The sequence below is a fragment of the Rhinolophus hipposideros genome (genome assembly GCF_964194185.1).
Source record: "Rhinolophus hipposideros genome assembly, chromosome: 14".
Lineage (NCBI taxonomy): Eukaryota > Metazoa > Chordata > Mammalia > Chiroptera > Rhinolophidae > Rhinolophus > Rhinolophus hipposideros.
In genome coordinates, this window is record NC_138060.1 from 54,379,432 (window position 1) to 54,392,873 (window position 13,442).

Sequence of the window (13,442 nt, forward strand, 5' to 3'; positions counted from 1 at the left end):
CTGTGCCAGTCTGGCCTCGTGATGTAGCCCTTGTGGCGTGGCCCCTCCCTCCAGGGCTGTTCCACGGCTGAAATCTGGCTCCTGGTGCCTGCCCCACCTTGGCCCTGGCTGCTCTCAGGAGCAACTCCAGGCTGCTCCTCCACCCCACTGAAAACCGATAGCGATGAAGGCAGGCAGTCCTGCCCACCCCTCCCTGATCTACCAATTCTGTTCCAACCTAAATATCTCAGTGCCTGTAACCCTTCCTCTAGGACACCCCATCATTTGATCTGTAGGTATGACCCATTTCTCATCCAAACACCGTGCTTTCCTTTCAAAATGAAAATAATTTAATCAGGTCTCATTAGGAACATGGATTAGTTCTTATACCTACTCTATCGACTACAAGAATGTCAGGGGGAACAACAGGCCTGTTTTTTAACCCTTGAAGTGTGAGCTTCTGGGCACATTTGAGCCGGAATGACAAAGAAGCAGGTTTCTGTCCTTTTGGATTTTGGTTTCAGGCTGACTGTTGGAGATACCAGGCTGGTAGCTCTCAGCTGATCCAGCCCTAAGTCTGACCTTCAGTTTGCTGTTGCCTTATATAATTAATACATTAGTTGCTCCTTCATTAAAATAACAACAATAACAAGCAAACAGACTAACAAGAGGCTCATGCTTTTTTCCTTACTCACAAGGGATACCTCTTCATTGCAGAAAAAAAATTTAAATACTAACAAACCAAAGGAAGGATATAATGATCATTTATAATCCCTTAACCCAGAGATAACCACAGTTAAAATTTTGATGAATATCCTTCCAACCTTATTTCTATGCCCATAAATGAGCATATTTTATTTTAACGAACCTGGGCAATATTTTTCATGCAATATCATTTTAATGGTTGTCTGGGGTTTGGTTGTTCCAGCATTTATTTCACCAGTCCCCTGTGGTGGAGGTTGGCCTGGCTTCTGCTGTTTAGGCAATGCAAACAATGCACATCCTGTATTGTCCCTTATCCCTGTAGGATAAGTGCCCAGAGGGGATTCCTGGATCCAAGGCTCTGGCACACTGCTGATTGCACCTCACCAGCAATGTTTTGAATACGCCGTTCCTTCCTCACGTTTCCCCTTTTATTCATTCTCTCGGTGTTTAGTGTGCACCTACTACATGCCAGGCCTTCTTTCCGTTCCAGAGTATATCAATGAACAGGACAGATAAACCCCACTATCATGGCCCTCACGTCGAACAGGGGCAGAAGCAATCGATGTAACCTGACCCTTTTCATATTGTTGGGGCGAAGGAAAGCCCGTCACTGCCGCCTCCCCTTTGTCTTTCTCTGCCATGTGTGTCCTGGTGCCTTGACTTGGCCCCCTTGATTCTCCAAACAACTGGGAGCACCAGACAGTGGGCAGGGAGTTTAGACCCCTTTAGGGAAGAGGTCCCAGCCCCAAATCAGAGGCTGTGACCACAGAGACTCCACCTTCTGACCCCTGGGACCTCCTTTTGGGACCTACTGAGCCCTCAGCTCACTCTGTTGCTGCCTCTACCCTTAGCATGTGGATTCAGGTGGGAGGTAGGGGCTGTATTCCCAACTGGCGGGTGATTGTCATTTGCTCTGTGGCTCCTGTATGACCTCCAGCTAACCAGAGGCTCCCCTCCCGTTCTCAGCATCACTGGCAGGCATGAGGCTGGAGGAAGGTGACATTGCGGTAAGGTGACCACACCCACAAGTGCAGCCAGCTCTTTCAGCCCTGGGGACTGGGATTCTGGGTCTTGGCAGTATCTTTGCTGCCTGTCAGAGGGTTTGCGGGTTTTAAAAGGCAGCTGAGAAAGGGGCTAGGGAGACCCAGGCCTTTGCCGAGTCCCCCATTGGCCCTGACAGTGGCCAGTCTTGGTGGGCACAGTGGTAGACAGGTCAGACATTGGGCCAGAGGACGGGGAGCTCCCTAGATAGAGAAGGAAGACGTCACCCATGCCCTCCTGGGTTTAGTGGGGAAGTCATTCAGGGAACCAGTCATCACCTATACCATTACCTAGACGCACTTGTGGTAAGTACTAGAAAATCCGCCCACATGATCCATGACAACCTGTATGTGGGGAGCTGACTTTGGGCTCATTTGGTGTGGGCGGGTCAGAGAGGTTTCTCTGAGGAAGTGGCATTTCATCTGAGGTCTGCAACACGAGGAGTGAAGCGATGGGGTTGGGGCGGGTAGAGCTGGGCAAAGACTGAGGTGGCTCCCCCTGCCCATGTCTCCCCAGGTCAGCCTAGGCACCAGTGACACCCTGTTTCTCTGGCTCAAGGAGCCCACGCCCGCCCTGGAAGGCCACATCTTCTGCAACCCAGCTGACCCCCAGCAATACATGGCGCTTCTGTGGTAGGTGGAGTGAGAGGAAGGAGGTTCGGACAGGCCTTGGCCCATCGGGAGCACCCCAAGTCATTCCGCTTGTGGGCAACTGAGACCCGAGGGGCTCTGCTGCCAGACAGCAGAGCTGGGTGGGGAAGAGCCTAGGACCTGGAGTCCCCTAAAACCCAACCCTACCACCCGCATCCTGTGTGGCCTGGAGCAGGCAGCATATCTGAGCCACAGTTTGCTCTGAAAATGGGGAGAATGAGTGTTTACTTCATAGTGTTGTTATGACATGCTGGGCACATGGTAGACCTTTAACAAATGGTAGTAAGGACATCCTACTTCTGGCAGTTCTCATGAAAGGGCTGTGCTCTGTGTCCTGACCACAGGCCTTTGGAGAAGCTACTTCCAGCTTTGCTGGAAACTACTGAGTGAGGTTTCGGAGCCTCTAAACCCCAGGAACCGCTGGAGAATATGTAGGTCTAGTAAATCTAGCTTCCCCTCCCCATTGTCCAGGTGGTATGGCGTGTAGAAACCCAGCTCCCTGTCCTTCCCTCAGCTCCTTTGTGGCAGCCTCCTCTGTAAACCGCTCAAGACAAGTGACTCCGGGGACAGGAGGAAGAACTTCAGATCCCTGCCGTACAGCATCTGGGGCTTGTGGTCCAGCTTGACCTACAGCCCTTCTACTTGGGACTTGTCATGCAAACACATGTACTGGGTCCCTCTCTCAAAGTTGTGTATACTTCCCTAGCTTTAAAAATGGCTCCCTCATGAGAGAGAAGATCCGTGATGAGTCTACTTCCTGTTCCTGGAGCGAGTTCTCTAAGGCGCTACGGTCCACGGAGATGGGGAACAGCGGAAACCTTGGTAGGCTGTTTGTTGATGCCCGGGTCCATGAAGGGGCAGCAGCTCACTGTGGGAGGGGCAGGGCCTGGGCCACCATGAGTTGGGATAGAAGAGGGCCAGGGAGAAGCCAAGGGGGTCCCTGTCTGTCTACACTTCTGGTCCATGGGCCTTACAAGCTGGTGTGAGACCCTGTGCTCTGAGTGAGGTGGGCCATGAGGCTGTTCTTGGCTGCCACTCTGTGCCTGGAGTGGGAGACCAGGCCATTGCTGCATCCTCTGTTGCCCTTGCCCCTGGTGACAGCATCAGAGATGGCAGCCATAGCACCTACTCCACTCGAGTGCATGTCCATGCACAGGTTTCTGGCCCAGACACAGGGTCCTGTTAGGAAAAGTGCCCAGTGCCCGGAGCAGGCCTCTGAGCTGGGAGGGGATCTCCCTTGATCAATCAAACCTGTGCTGGTATTTTAGGGTTAGTGGGGCAGCCACCCCTTGACCTGGTCTGCAAGGTGAGTCTAGGAAGAGCTGTGTAAGCAAAGCTAGCCTTGCCCTTTCCCGTTGCCCTCTCTCCTGCCAGAGAGAAGGAACTGAGAGTATTCGCAGGTCTTATCCAGGGGATGGGGGCGCCTGGATAAGTCTTTCCACCCTGCCCTTTTCTAAGTTGGTTTAGAAACTCATCTTTTGATTTTGACCAGCAAAAGCTAATCTCTTCCTGGTCTGTTTCAGGTTTCTATTTTGATGTAATGGAGATCACCCCTGAAATTATCGGGCGTCATAGGTTTAGTGCAGAAAACCATGAGGTATGTGTGTTACTGGTATTGGAGCTCCATTTGCTCCAATTTTGAGTATTCAATTTAACAGTCACCAGTCAAATTACTTGTGTGCTACTGTTAGGGACTTCGTTCATTCACTCATCCATCCATAAAATAAACATTTTTGATGTGCTAGAGTGCGCGCTAGATGCTGGGAGTCAGCAGCAACTAAGACAGAAGCCATCCTTTCAGAGAGGAGCGCAGAATACCCCAGGGTTCTCCCCTGAGCTAACGTGCTCTCACGCATAATTACTGAGTGCCATAGAGCCTGTTTCCTCGGTGAGCTTAATCCCACACCTCCCAAGAACTCACAGATCTTGAGATCATGAATTTCCTCCTTATCGAAAGAGCCTCTGGAATGAGGGGCACTCACTTGTCAGCATTTATGGGGCACTGTTTAGTTCCAGGCGCTTTGTTGGTGGCTTTCTTTATCTTCCTAATTTATCTCTCAAAGCAACTCTCTGAGGGAGGTATTATTAACTCCTTTACAGATGGAGAAATGGAGCCCCAGAAAGACTAAATAATGCACACAATTCACAAGGGCTTGGGTGATGGAGGGGCTCAAACTGGGACTTCTTTGGCCCTGAAGTCACTGTTTTATTTTCCCCTCTACCATGTGGTCTTTCCCAGCAGAGATTGGGTCGTTACCTGCTGCTTTGAGGTGACTTTTCTGTGAGATAGTCAGTCACCAGAGTCATCACCACATTTTGGGTGGGACGTGAGAGATGTTTCTGACCATAATGTCTGGGGGGCTTTAGTCAGTCTCTGTCAGCAACTGTAACAGAGTTGGCATTGGATTATGTGGCCGATAATGGCGTTCCATATTAGATTGTAAATGGAAAGCTTCATGTGAAGTGAAGGGGTTCGTCTCAGTCTTTTGATGGAGGATCAGTTTGGTTTCTGTTGGTCATAGAAAATATGCCCGTTTTCTTTTACGTAAATCTGTCTAGGTTTGTCAAGGAGAAGGTAGTTTTCTTCGTTAGTTCTGCCAACAGATATGTATGATTGGTGCCAGGCATTGGGGTCGCAAAGGAGAATAAGATACCCTATTCCTCACTCCATGGAGTTTATTGTCTCGGAGGGAGATAGGCAGTAAACAAGTGAACAAACACGTATAGGATTAGAGTGTGTGACCTGTCGAGGAAGGAGAAGGACAAAGTGCCACATGAGAAAGCAAGGGTGAGCTGGGCGAGTTGCCCTCGGTGGGGTGACCAGGTGTGGCCTCTCTGAGGAGGTAGCCTTGAAGGATGAGAAAGATTCCCCCCGTGAGAAGAGTGGACAGACGTCCAGGCAGAGGGAGCTGATGGAGGAAATGAAAGTAGGTGAGTCAGGTTGATGGAGTTCGTGAGGGAGGGAGCGTCCATCACTGGTCTCAAGCTAGAGAAACAGGCCAGGCTGGAGTCGCCACCCACCGTCTTCGGCCTGAAGGATGCCCCACAGTTGCAGGTTCTCAGCATAAGCTCCTGGCTCTCACTTAGTATCAACTACAGAAACCAGGCTTTGTTGTCTGATTTGATCATTATAACAGCCCTGAACACAGGCACCATTGTTACCTCAGTTGTGCTCTGACTCCCCAAGGTGATACTCATGGAAGTCTGTGAACACATGTGTGCGAGTTGTGTGTTTGTGTTGAGTGTGTGTGAGGAGCAGTTAGTGGTTCAGGAGCCGAACTATGCATGAGCTCCATTGGAGGCCTGAGTCATGAGTTCTGAATCTGGGCAATTGTTTAAAAAGACCACACACACACACACACACACACACACACACACACACACACACGAGTGGACAACGAGAGGTCTTCACTCTGTGCCTACTTTTTCCTGGAGACAGGTCTCAGCATTCCCCAGGGACGTGGAGATCCGAGCACTGATTGAAGGACAGTTCATGGCCAAGAGGATTCATGCTGAAGGCCTGGGCTATCGAGTCGGTAAGTGAGCTGCTGGCAGGTTGTGTTCTGGGGTGGGGACCCAGGGCCCAGCTCACACTTTGAGGTTCTTGAGACCCTCCTCAGCCTTCAGGCATGACCTGGCAGGGCCCTGTCTTTTAAGGCTCCCTCAGAGGGGCGTCATGCAGAAGGGAGGTGGAGCCTGGCAGTTGACTGGCACTTGTGGGCAGGCATCCACGAGGAGACGGGTTGTTCCTGCTTCTCTGCTCTGTCCCCAGTAGCCTGATGACCTGGCCAGGAGCTGTAGGACATGGAGATCTTTCTGTAACCCTGAGCTTCAACCTGCAGAGGGACTGCTCCAAGCTCTGCACCCTGAGGACATGGGCAGCACATAAGGGAAGGGTCTGGGCTGGGGGCCATGACTAGACCTTGACTTCCAGCCTGGCCAGGTCCCATTTGCCCGAGGGTGCAGTTCTGGGCATTTCATCTTGGACAGGAAAGAGTGGGGATGTGGAGGTCTGGAATGGAGTGGCAGAACCAGGCCTGGAGGAGGCACACAGAGGGAGAAAGGGATTTCTAGGAGCTTGAACTATGGAATGGGCAGCTTCAGGAGGTGAGTTTCCCTTACTGACGGTGTTGGAATGGCCTGGGGGTTCTGCAAGGAAGTTGGAATCCAGGTTTCTAAGATTTATTCGAGCTTTGAGCAGCAGCTGTTGTCCCTAGAGAAGGTGGAAAACCCCTGAAGCCTCTTTGCTGGATGGCCTCCTCATGGTCCTTTGGTGGGCAGTCTAAGTTCTATGTAGTATATGTGTTATGTCTTTGAACCCACCAAGTGAAAAGATACTTTAAAAATAAGCTTTGGGGAAACCTGAAAACCTGTTAGGTAGCCCTAAGCTGCATGCCACGTCAGTGACCACACGACAGAACCGTGTCCTACAAAGACGTACAGGAGACCATTCATTGTGGCTCTGTGCTTGACAGCCCCACATGGGAAACAACCCAACGCCTGTTGATAGTAGACAGAATAAATGCGTTGTGGGTCTTCAGCCATGTGACCCTGCACAGAAAACGAAAACAAAGCAGCCTCAACTACACACAACAAATGGAACTGAGCGAAAGAAGCCCAACACAAAGTCCAGATGGTAGGATTCTATGTGCATCCGATTCAGAAACAGACAGAACTGTTCGCTGTTGTTGGAAGTCAGGATAGTTAGCAGGTAACTTTTTGGATTGGACCCCTGAGAAGGCTCCTGGGATGCTGGTGATAGTCTATGTCCTGGGTTATACCAGTGTTTCGTTTGTGAAAATTTGTCAAGCGGTCAGCTAATGATGTGTATGTACATTTTCTAGGATGTGTGTGTGTTCGATAAAAAATTTTAAATGCAATCATGTGCCACATAATGACATTTTGATCAGTGACGGGCCGCAGGTAGGACAGTCCCGTAAGATTATAATGAAGCTATACAATTCCTGACGTCTAGTGAGGTCGTAGCTATGCTCACATCATAGCACAACACATGCCTCACGTGTTCGTGGTGACACTGGTGTACACAGACCTGCTGCGCTGCCAGTCGTGTAAAAGTGTTGCACCTTTTATGTTTAGGTAACACAAGTACCGTTGTGTTACAATTGCCTACAGTCTTCAGTGCAGTGACGTGCTGTATAGGTTTGTGGTCTTGGAGCAATTGGCTCGACCACACAGCCCTGGTGCGTAGTAAGCCGTACCATCCCGGTTTGTGTCACAGCAATGAAATCGCCTAATGATGTTTCTCAGAGCCTATCCCCTCATCAAACAACGCATGATTGTAAACCACTGAGCGTTATACACATTCCCATTCCTCTCCATCCTATTATGCAAACCGAAAAAGAAATTCCCCCAAGGCCTTCAAGACTTCAAAGTTCCCTGAGAAATGAGATCAGTTGAGCTGGCAGGGAGGGTGCTGAGGTTGGCACCAAGTGCCTGACATAAAGGGTCCCCTGGCTGTCAGGAGGGGGCGTTGGTGGAGGGTGGCCCTGACAGCCCAGTGTTTGGGGAGAGGCCGTGAGGACAGAGAGGTCCTCCTGGGCCCAGGAGGGGTAATGTGATCATGTCATTATTCCCAGTCTCTAAAGCGTTTCCTGTGCAAAACAGCATAAAATTACTTATCCTCTTAGCAAGCTTAAAAGCAGAATCAAACCTGTCTTGCCAGCTCTGCTGGGTTCCTCACAAACCAGATCGTGTAAATGAATGTGCTTAGGAACACAAAGGGCCGTGCAAACAAGAGACATCATTCTCCCCTCTGCTGTGTGGATTGACCCGCTCAGGTTTCTGTTCATCAACCATAACTTTGTTTTAATAGTGTCTAAGGAGAACAAGTAAGACTGGTGATCATGATAATTTTAACTGCCAGCATTTATTAAGCGTCCACTGTGTGCCTGGCCTGGTTCTGTGCACTTATTCCTTATTACCAACAGTGCCTCTGAGGTAGGCACTGGTATTACTCCCGCTTCACAAAGTAGGAAGCTGAGCGTTTAGTCACTTGCTCCAGGCTGGCAGAGCTTCTGAATGAAGCCTGTCTGGCTCCAGACTCTAGGTTCTTAACCACTGGTCTACCTCTGCTTTACTTAAGGAATGACGGCTCTCTTGATGTTGAGATACCACCAGACATAGGCACCCAGCTGGGCTGGGCTAAAGCCATGGTGCCTTTTCAGCTTATGTTCCTATGTATATTTCATTTTTCTAAGGTTGATTTGTAAAAGCAATAAAACCTTATCATAGCAAGTTTGTAAAAGTAAACTACTTACAGTCCCATCCCATCTTCTATAATAAATATGTACCAGGTCTTATATTAATTTTTTCTCCAAAAGACACCTTAGAGCTGATGGTTCAGCTAGGTCTTATTTTCGGGGAAACACGGTACTATCTGGAGTTCTTCTAGGCTCTTTTATGAGCTTATATTTATATAGCCATAGTCCTATTTCCTTTGTACATAGAAACTCTAAGGTTTTATCAAAAGACTTCTTCATTGGCAGGATTTTGTTCTGGTTGGAAGATGAATCCAGCTTATTTCTCTGATGGACAGAGCTGCCCTCCATGTCTCTGTCTCTTTCCGTCTCTACCATGGCAGTTAGTTCAGTGGTACTTGAAGTTCCACTTCTCTCTCAGTCCCTCCAGGTAACCCTCCCCAGGTAGAAGCTCTCTTTTGCTAGAGGACAGTTCTTTAACTTGTCAAATGCTGCTGCTTCTCAATGTCGGGGTGGAGAGAAGAGGCTGATAGTCTTAACAGTCCTGACGTCATTAGTCTCCTCTCAGCAGCAATGCATGGCAGTGCCTGCATCCAAAACACTCCCCCGTAAGCCCCTTGCAGTCTTTTGCTAATCTGATGGGTATAAACTAGGATCTCAGTGTTGGTTTAATTTGTGTTTCTTGCATTAATGAGTTTGAACAGCTCTTTGTAACTTTGGTTTTTTCCCTCTGTAAGTTGGCTATTTATATCCTTGCCCATTTCCCCCATATTGGATTTCCTATCTTTTTCTTATAGATATGCAGGAGCTTATTGTGTGTTTCAAATATTAGATCCTCATCAGTTTTCCGTGTTGCAAGCTTCCTCTGTCATTTGTCCATTAACCTATTTGTAGTGGCAACAAATTAACAGAATTTTGATTAAATTAAATCCATCCATTTTTCATCTTAAATTTTGTGCTTCTGGGATATTGTTTAAGAGGTTTTCCCGTATTCCAATGCCACAGAGATGTTTTCACATTTTCTTCTGTCAGTGTAACTTCCACACTTAGGACTTTGGTCCATCCAGGACTTTTGGAGTCCACCTTTGTGAATGGTGTAAATTGGGATCCAGTTTAAATGTTTTCCACAAGGTGGCTCAGTTCTATTTTCCCCCATTACTTGTAGTGCCCTCTTTATCGTTTACCAGGTTCCTATATATACATGGGTCTCTCTCTGTACCCCCTTTCCATTCCATTGGTTTATCGGTCTGTTCTTGGGACAAACTATAATTATAGCTTTGTAGTATGTCTGTTATTAGTTGGCTAGGGCTGCATAACAGAGAACCACAGACTGGGTGGATTAAACAATTTCTCTATCTTCGTATGGTCTTCCCTCTGTGTGTCCTCATTTACTCTTCTTACTAAGACACCAGCCATATTGGATTAAAGCTCACCCTAATGACCTCATTTTAAGTTAATTACCTCTTTAAAGATGTATTTGTCTTTGTCTCCAAGTACAGTCACATTCTGAGGTACTGGGAGTTAGGACTTCACCATACAAGTTTTGGAGGACACAGTTCAGCCCATAACAACGTCTTAATATCTAATATAGCAACAGGCACCCTCCTCACGTTTCTTTTTTCAATATTGTCTTAGCTGTTTATGGGTCTTTCTTTTTCCATACGTATTTTGCAACGTATTTGGTTCAGTTCCTTGAAAAAGAAAAAACCCAGTTGGAATTTTTATTTAGGTTGCATTGAATTTATAAATTAATTTGAAAAAGTTGACACTTTTATAATGTTAATTCAACCCATCCAAGACCCTGGGATATTTTAAAATTTATTTAGGTATTCTTTTTTGTACTTTAATAGCGTTTCAATTTTTTATTCATAGAGATCTTTGAATTCTTTGCTAAGGTATTTCCTGGCTGCATGACATTTCTGGTTGCCATTGCGAATGATAATTTATTTTTTATCCCATTTGCTAGTTGATTATTGATAGAAATGCCATTGATTATTGTAAGTTGATTTTGTACCTGGCAACTTTATTAAACATTTATTAGTTTGCCTGTTTTTAATGTTTCTAGTTGGCCTGTTGTTTGTAAATAATGGTAGTTTTATCTTCCTTTCAATCCTTATGCGTTTTACTTATTTTTCTCGTCTTATAGCACTGACTGGAATAACTAGCACTAGGTAACAGTGTGATGGGTAATATGAATCTTTGTTTTGTTCCTGGTTTAATTATCTGTGTAACAAATTACCTCAAAACGTAGTGATTTAAGACAATAATGCACCTTTATTATCTTACACAGTCTCTGTGGGTTAAGAATTCAGGATTAGCATAGCTCATTGGTTCTGACTGAGGTCCCTGCTGAGGTCGAGGTCCGTGTGTCGTCTGGGGCTACAGTCATCTGAAGGCTTGACGAAGGCTGCAGGATCTGCTTCCAAGGGGCTCTGCTCCCGTGCTTGTTGGCAGGAGACCTCAGAACCTCTCCCTGTCGACCTCTGCATAGCTTGAGTGGCTTCAAGACGTGGCAGTTAGCTTCCCCCAAAGAGAGTGGTACAAGAGAGGGTGACCTCCAACAGAGCAAGGTGTAAGTGTCAATGTCTTTTATGACCTTGTCTTGGAATTCACGCTCCATCATTTACGCAACACCCTGTTGGTCACCTGCGTCAGCCCTATGGAACGTGAGAGGGGACTATTTGAAGGAATGAATATTAGGAGGCAGGGATCATTTGGAGGCCATTTTGGGGATTCTGGCAGGCACACTAGTTTCAAAGAGAATGCAGCTAAATGTTTCTGTTAATTCAGATATTTGTAAATTTTGGATGTATGGCCTTTATCAATGGAAGTAAGTTCCCGTCTATTCTTGCATTGTTGAGAGATTTTTGTTTCTTAATGATTTTAAAAAATGAAAAGGAAGAGGTGGGGCAGCAGCCTCACAAGCATGTGATAAGCCTGCAGAGAGGCTTAAAGCCAGTTTTGGTTCTTTCCCCCAGTCCTGTGTGAGAAGCAAGAGGCATGGGCCCAACACAAGCCCTTTGTGGCTGAAGAACTCTGGAAAACAACCTTTTCTGCTTTTTGTTTGTTCGTTTTCCTTGCAGTGTCCAGGACAAAGATTTTGGCCACTGGAGGGGCATCTCACAACAGAGACATCTTACAGGTAAGTGCCTGTAGCACGCCCTGCATTAGGACCTCTTCTACATCTGTTACTTCTAAGAGCTAGACACTCAGCAGTAAGGACTACCTCTGTTCCCGCGCCTGCAGGGATGGGGAGCTCACAGTTCATACTGTCCCAGGAAGCCAGTTCCATTTCCGTATAGCTCACAGTGTGAGCAGTTATCTTATACTTAGATAAAATCCACTGCCCTATATAACTGCACTCTCTGATACCAGCACTGGCTTTTCAAGTCACAAAAAAAGTGCCTGTCCCACATGGCATGGCAAATCTGACATCAAATGCCAGTGTCGTTGTCTTCCTAAAAGTTTCTCCCTTCCAATTTAAAGACCTTTGATTTTCCCAACCATTCCTCTTACAATATAGTTGCCAGACTTTATCACTGTCTTTCTGGTCCTCCATTATGCTAGAAATAGATGACCAAAGGTGAAATCAACCTGCAAATGTCTGACAATCAGGCTATTACATCTTGGGGCTGTCAGAGTCTTATTGGGATCCTGAGTATTTTTGGATGTAGCCTGAGGCTGCCTTAGCTGTTTGAATAAAGTGCATCAACTCTTGACTTGTAATATACCTGTCTTAGGTAAGATTCTCTAGAAGCAGAGTCTGAAATGGCATTTTCTTTAAGTGATTTGTTTGAGAAAGTTCTCCAGGGAGAAAGGGAGGGATGCAGGCAGGGCAGGGGAAGAAGGGCAAGTGAGGATGGGGTTTTGGCTGGAGTGGCTTCAGCTCCATCCCATGGGGTGATACGGAACATGAACTATACCACAGACTTGGTTCCACCTTGGGGTAAGGGGTCCTACTGGCTGCCCTGGGGAGAGGTGAAAACAACCTCTTGCGAGAGGCAGCCTCTGTTCAGCCCAGAGCAGTTCTTTTGAGGAGGGGCACATGTGAGCCATTAGCAGCCAATACTCACAGCATGGGGGGCGGATGCCGGGGGAGATGATGCACACTGGTCCAGTCAGGGGATCCGGATGGGGCATTAGCAGCATCTCCTACAATGTTTCTGGTCAACTTAACACTCCCCACCCGCCCCCAAGGCTTTTCCAAGTGATTTCCTCTTAGTATACATTCTCCATTCTAACTTTATGTAATTTATTTCGGGGACCTAAGTGGAAAAGTTTATCCCTATAAAACATGCCCTTGTTAGGTAGGTTTGTTTGGGCTTGTTAATATGAGTCTGATACCCAGCCATCTCCACCTTGACTGTTTGCTAAGCATACTTCCTAAATCTTCCTCGTTGGTCTTTGATAAGATGGTTAAACAGTGCAGGGGCAACCTGGACTGCTGTGGCTCTCCACGAGGGACGTCCCCTAGGTCATCCTGATAATAGTATCACCCAGGCAGCATGGCCAGGTGTCCTTCCTTTAGGGCAGTAGAGGTGAAATGAAAGGCATCAGAAAGAATATGAGGAAAGAGAACCTGGAAAATGCTTGCCAAAATGTCTGTGTTCCCTCTGAGGAATGACTCACCACAGTAAGAATCTCTGTCCTTTCCAGGTGCTTGCGGATGTGTTTGGCGCCCCAGTGTATGTCATAGACACTGCCAACTCAGCCTGTGTGGGCAGTGCTTACCGAGCTTTCCACGGTAGGTGATGGATGGGGAACAGATGCCTCTGGAAAAGGTTGGGGCACTGGTGGGGCTGAGGAGGGTGGAAAGGGGAGCTCAGGATGTTTCCAGTCTGTAGGGACA

The 13,442-nt window shown here is 47.4% G+C and overlaps 1 protein-coding gene across 6 annotated transcripts in view; it reads left to right on the forward strand.

Moving 5' to 3' along the window:
- The window catches only part of XYLB (xylulokinase), a 44,227-nt gene that overhangs the window by 19,514 nt on the left and 11,271 nt on the right, over positions 1–13,442 (forward strand). For all 6 annotated transcript variants that reach the window (XR_013994922.1, XM_081073198.1, XM_081073195.1 and 3 more), the window contains 7 exons: positions 1,651–1,691; positions 2,242–2,357; positions 3,082–3,197; positions 3,899–3,972; positions 5,815–5,911; positions 11,677–11,735; positions 13,250–13,337. Coding sequence is in view for 5 of the 6 variants with exons in the window: in XM_081073198.1 (XP_080929324.1) it covers positions 1,651–1,691; positions 2,242–2,357; positions 3,082–3,197; positions 3,899–3,972; positions 5,815–5,911; positions 11,677–11,735; positions 13,250–13,337 (591 nt within the window). In the remaining variant the exon portion in view is untranslated. The remainder of the gene's footprint in view (positions 1–1,650; positions 1,692–2,241; positions 2,358–3,081; positions 3,198–3,898; positions 3,973–5,814; positions 5,912–11,676; positions 11,736–13,249; positions 13,338–13,442) is intronic.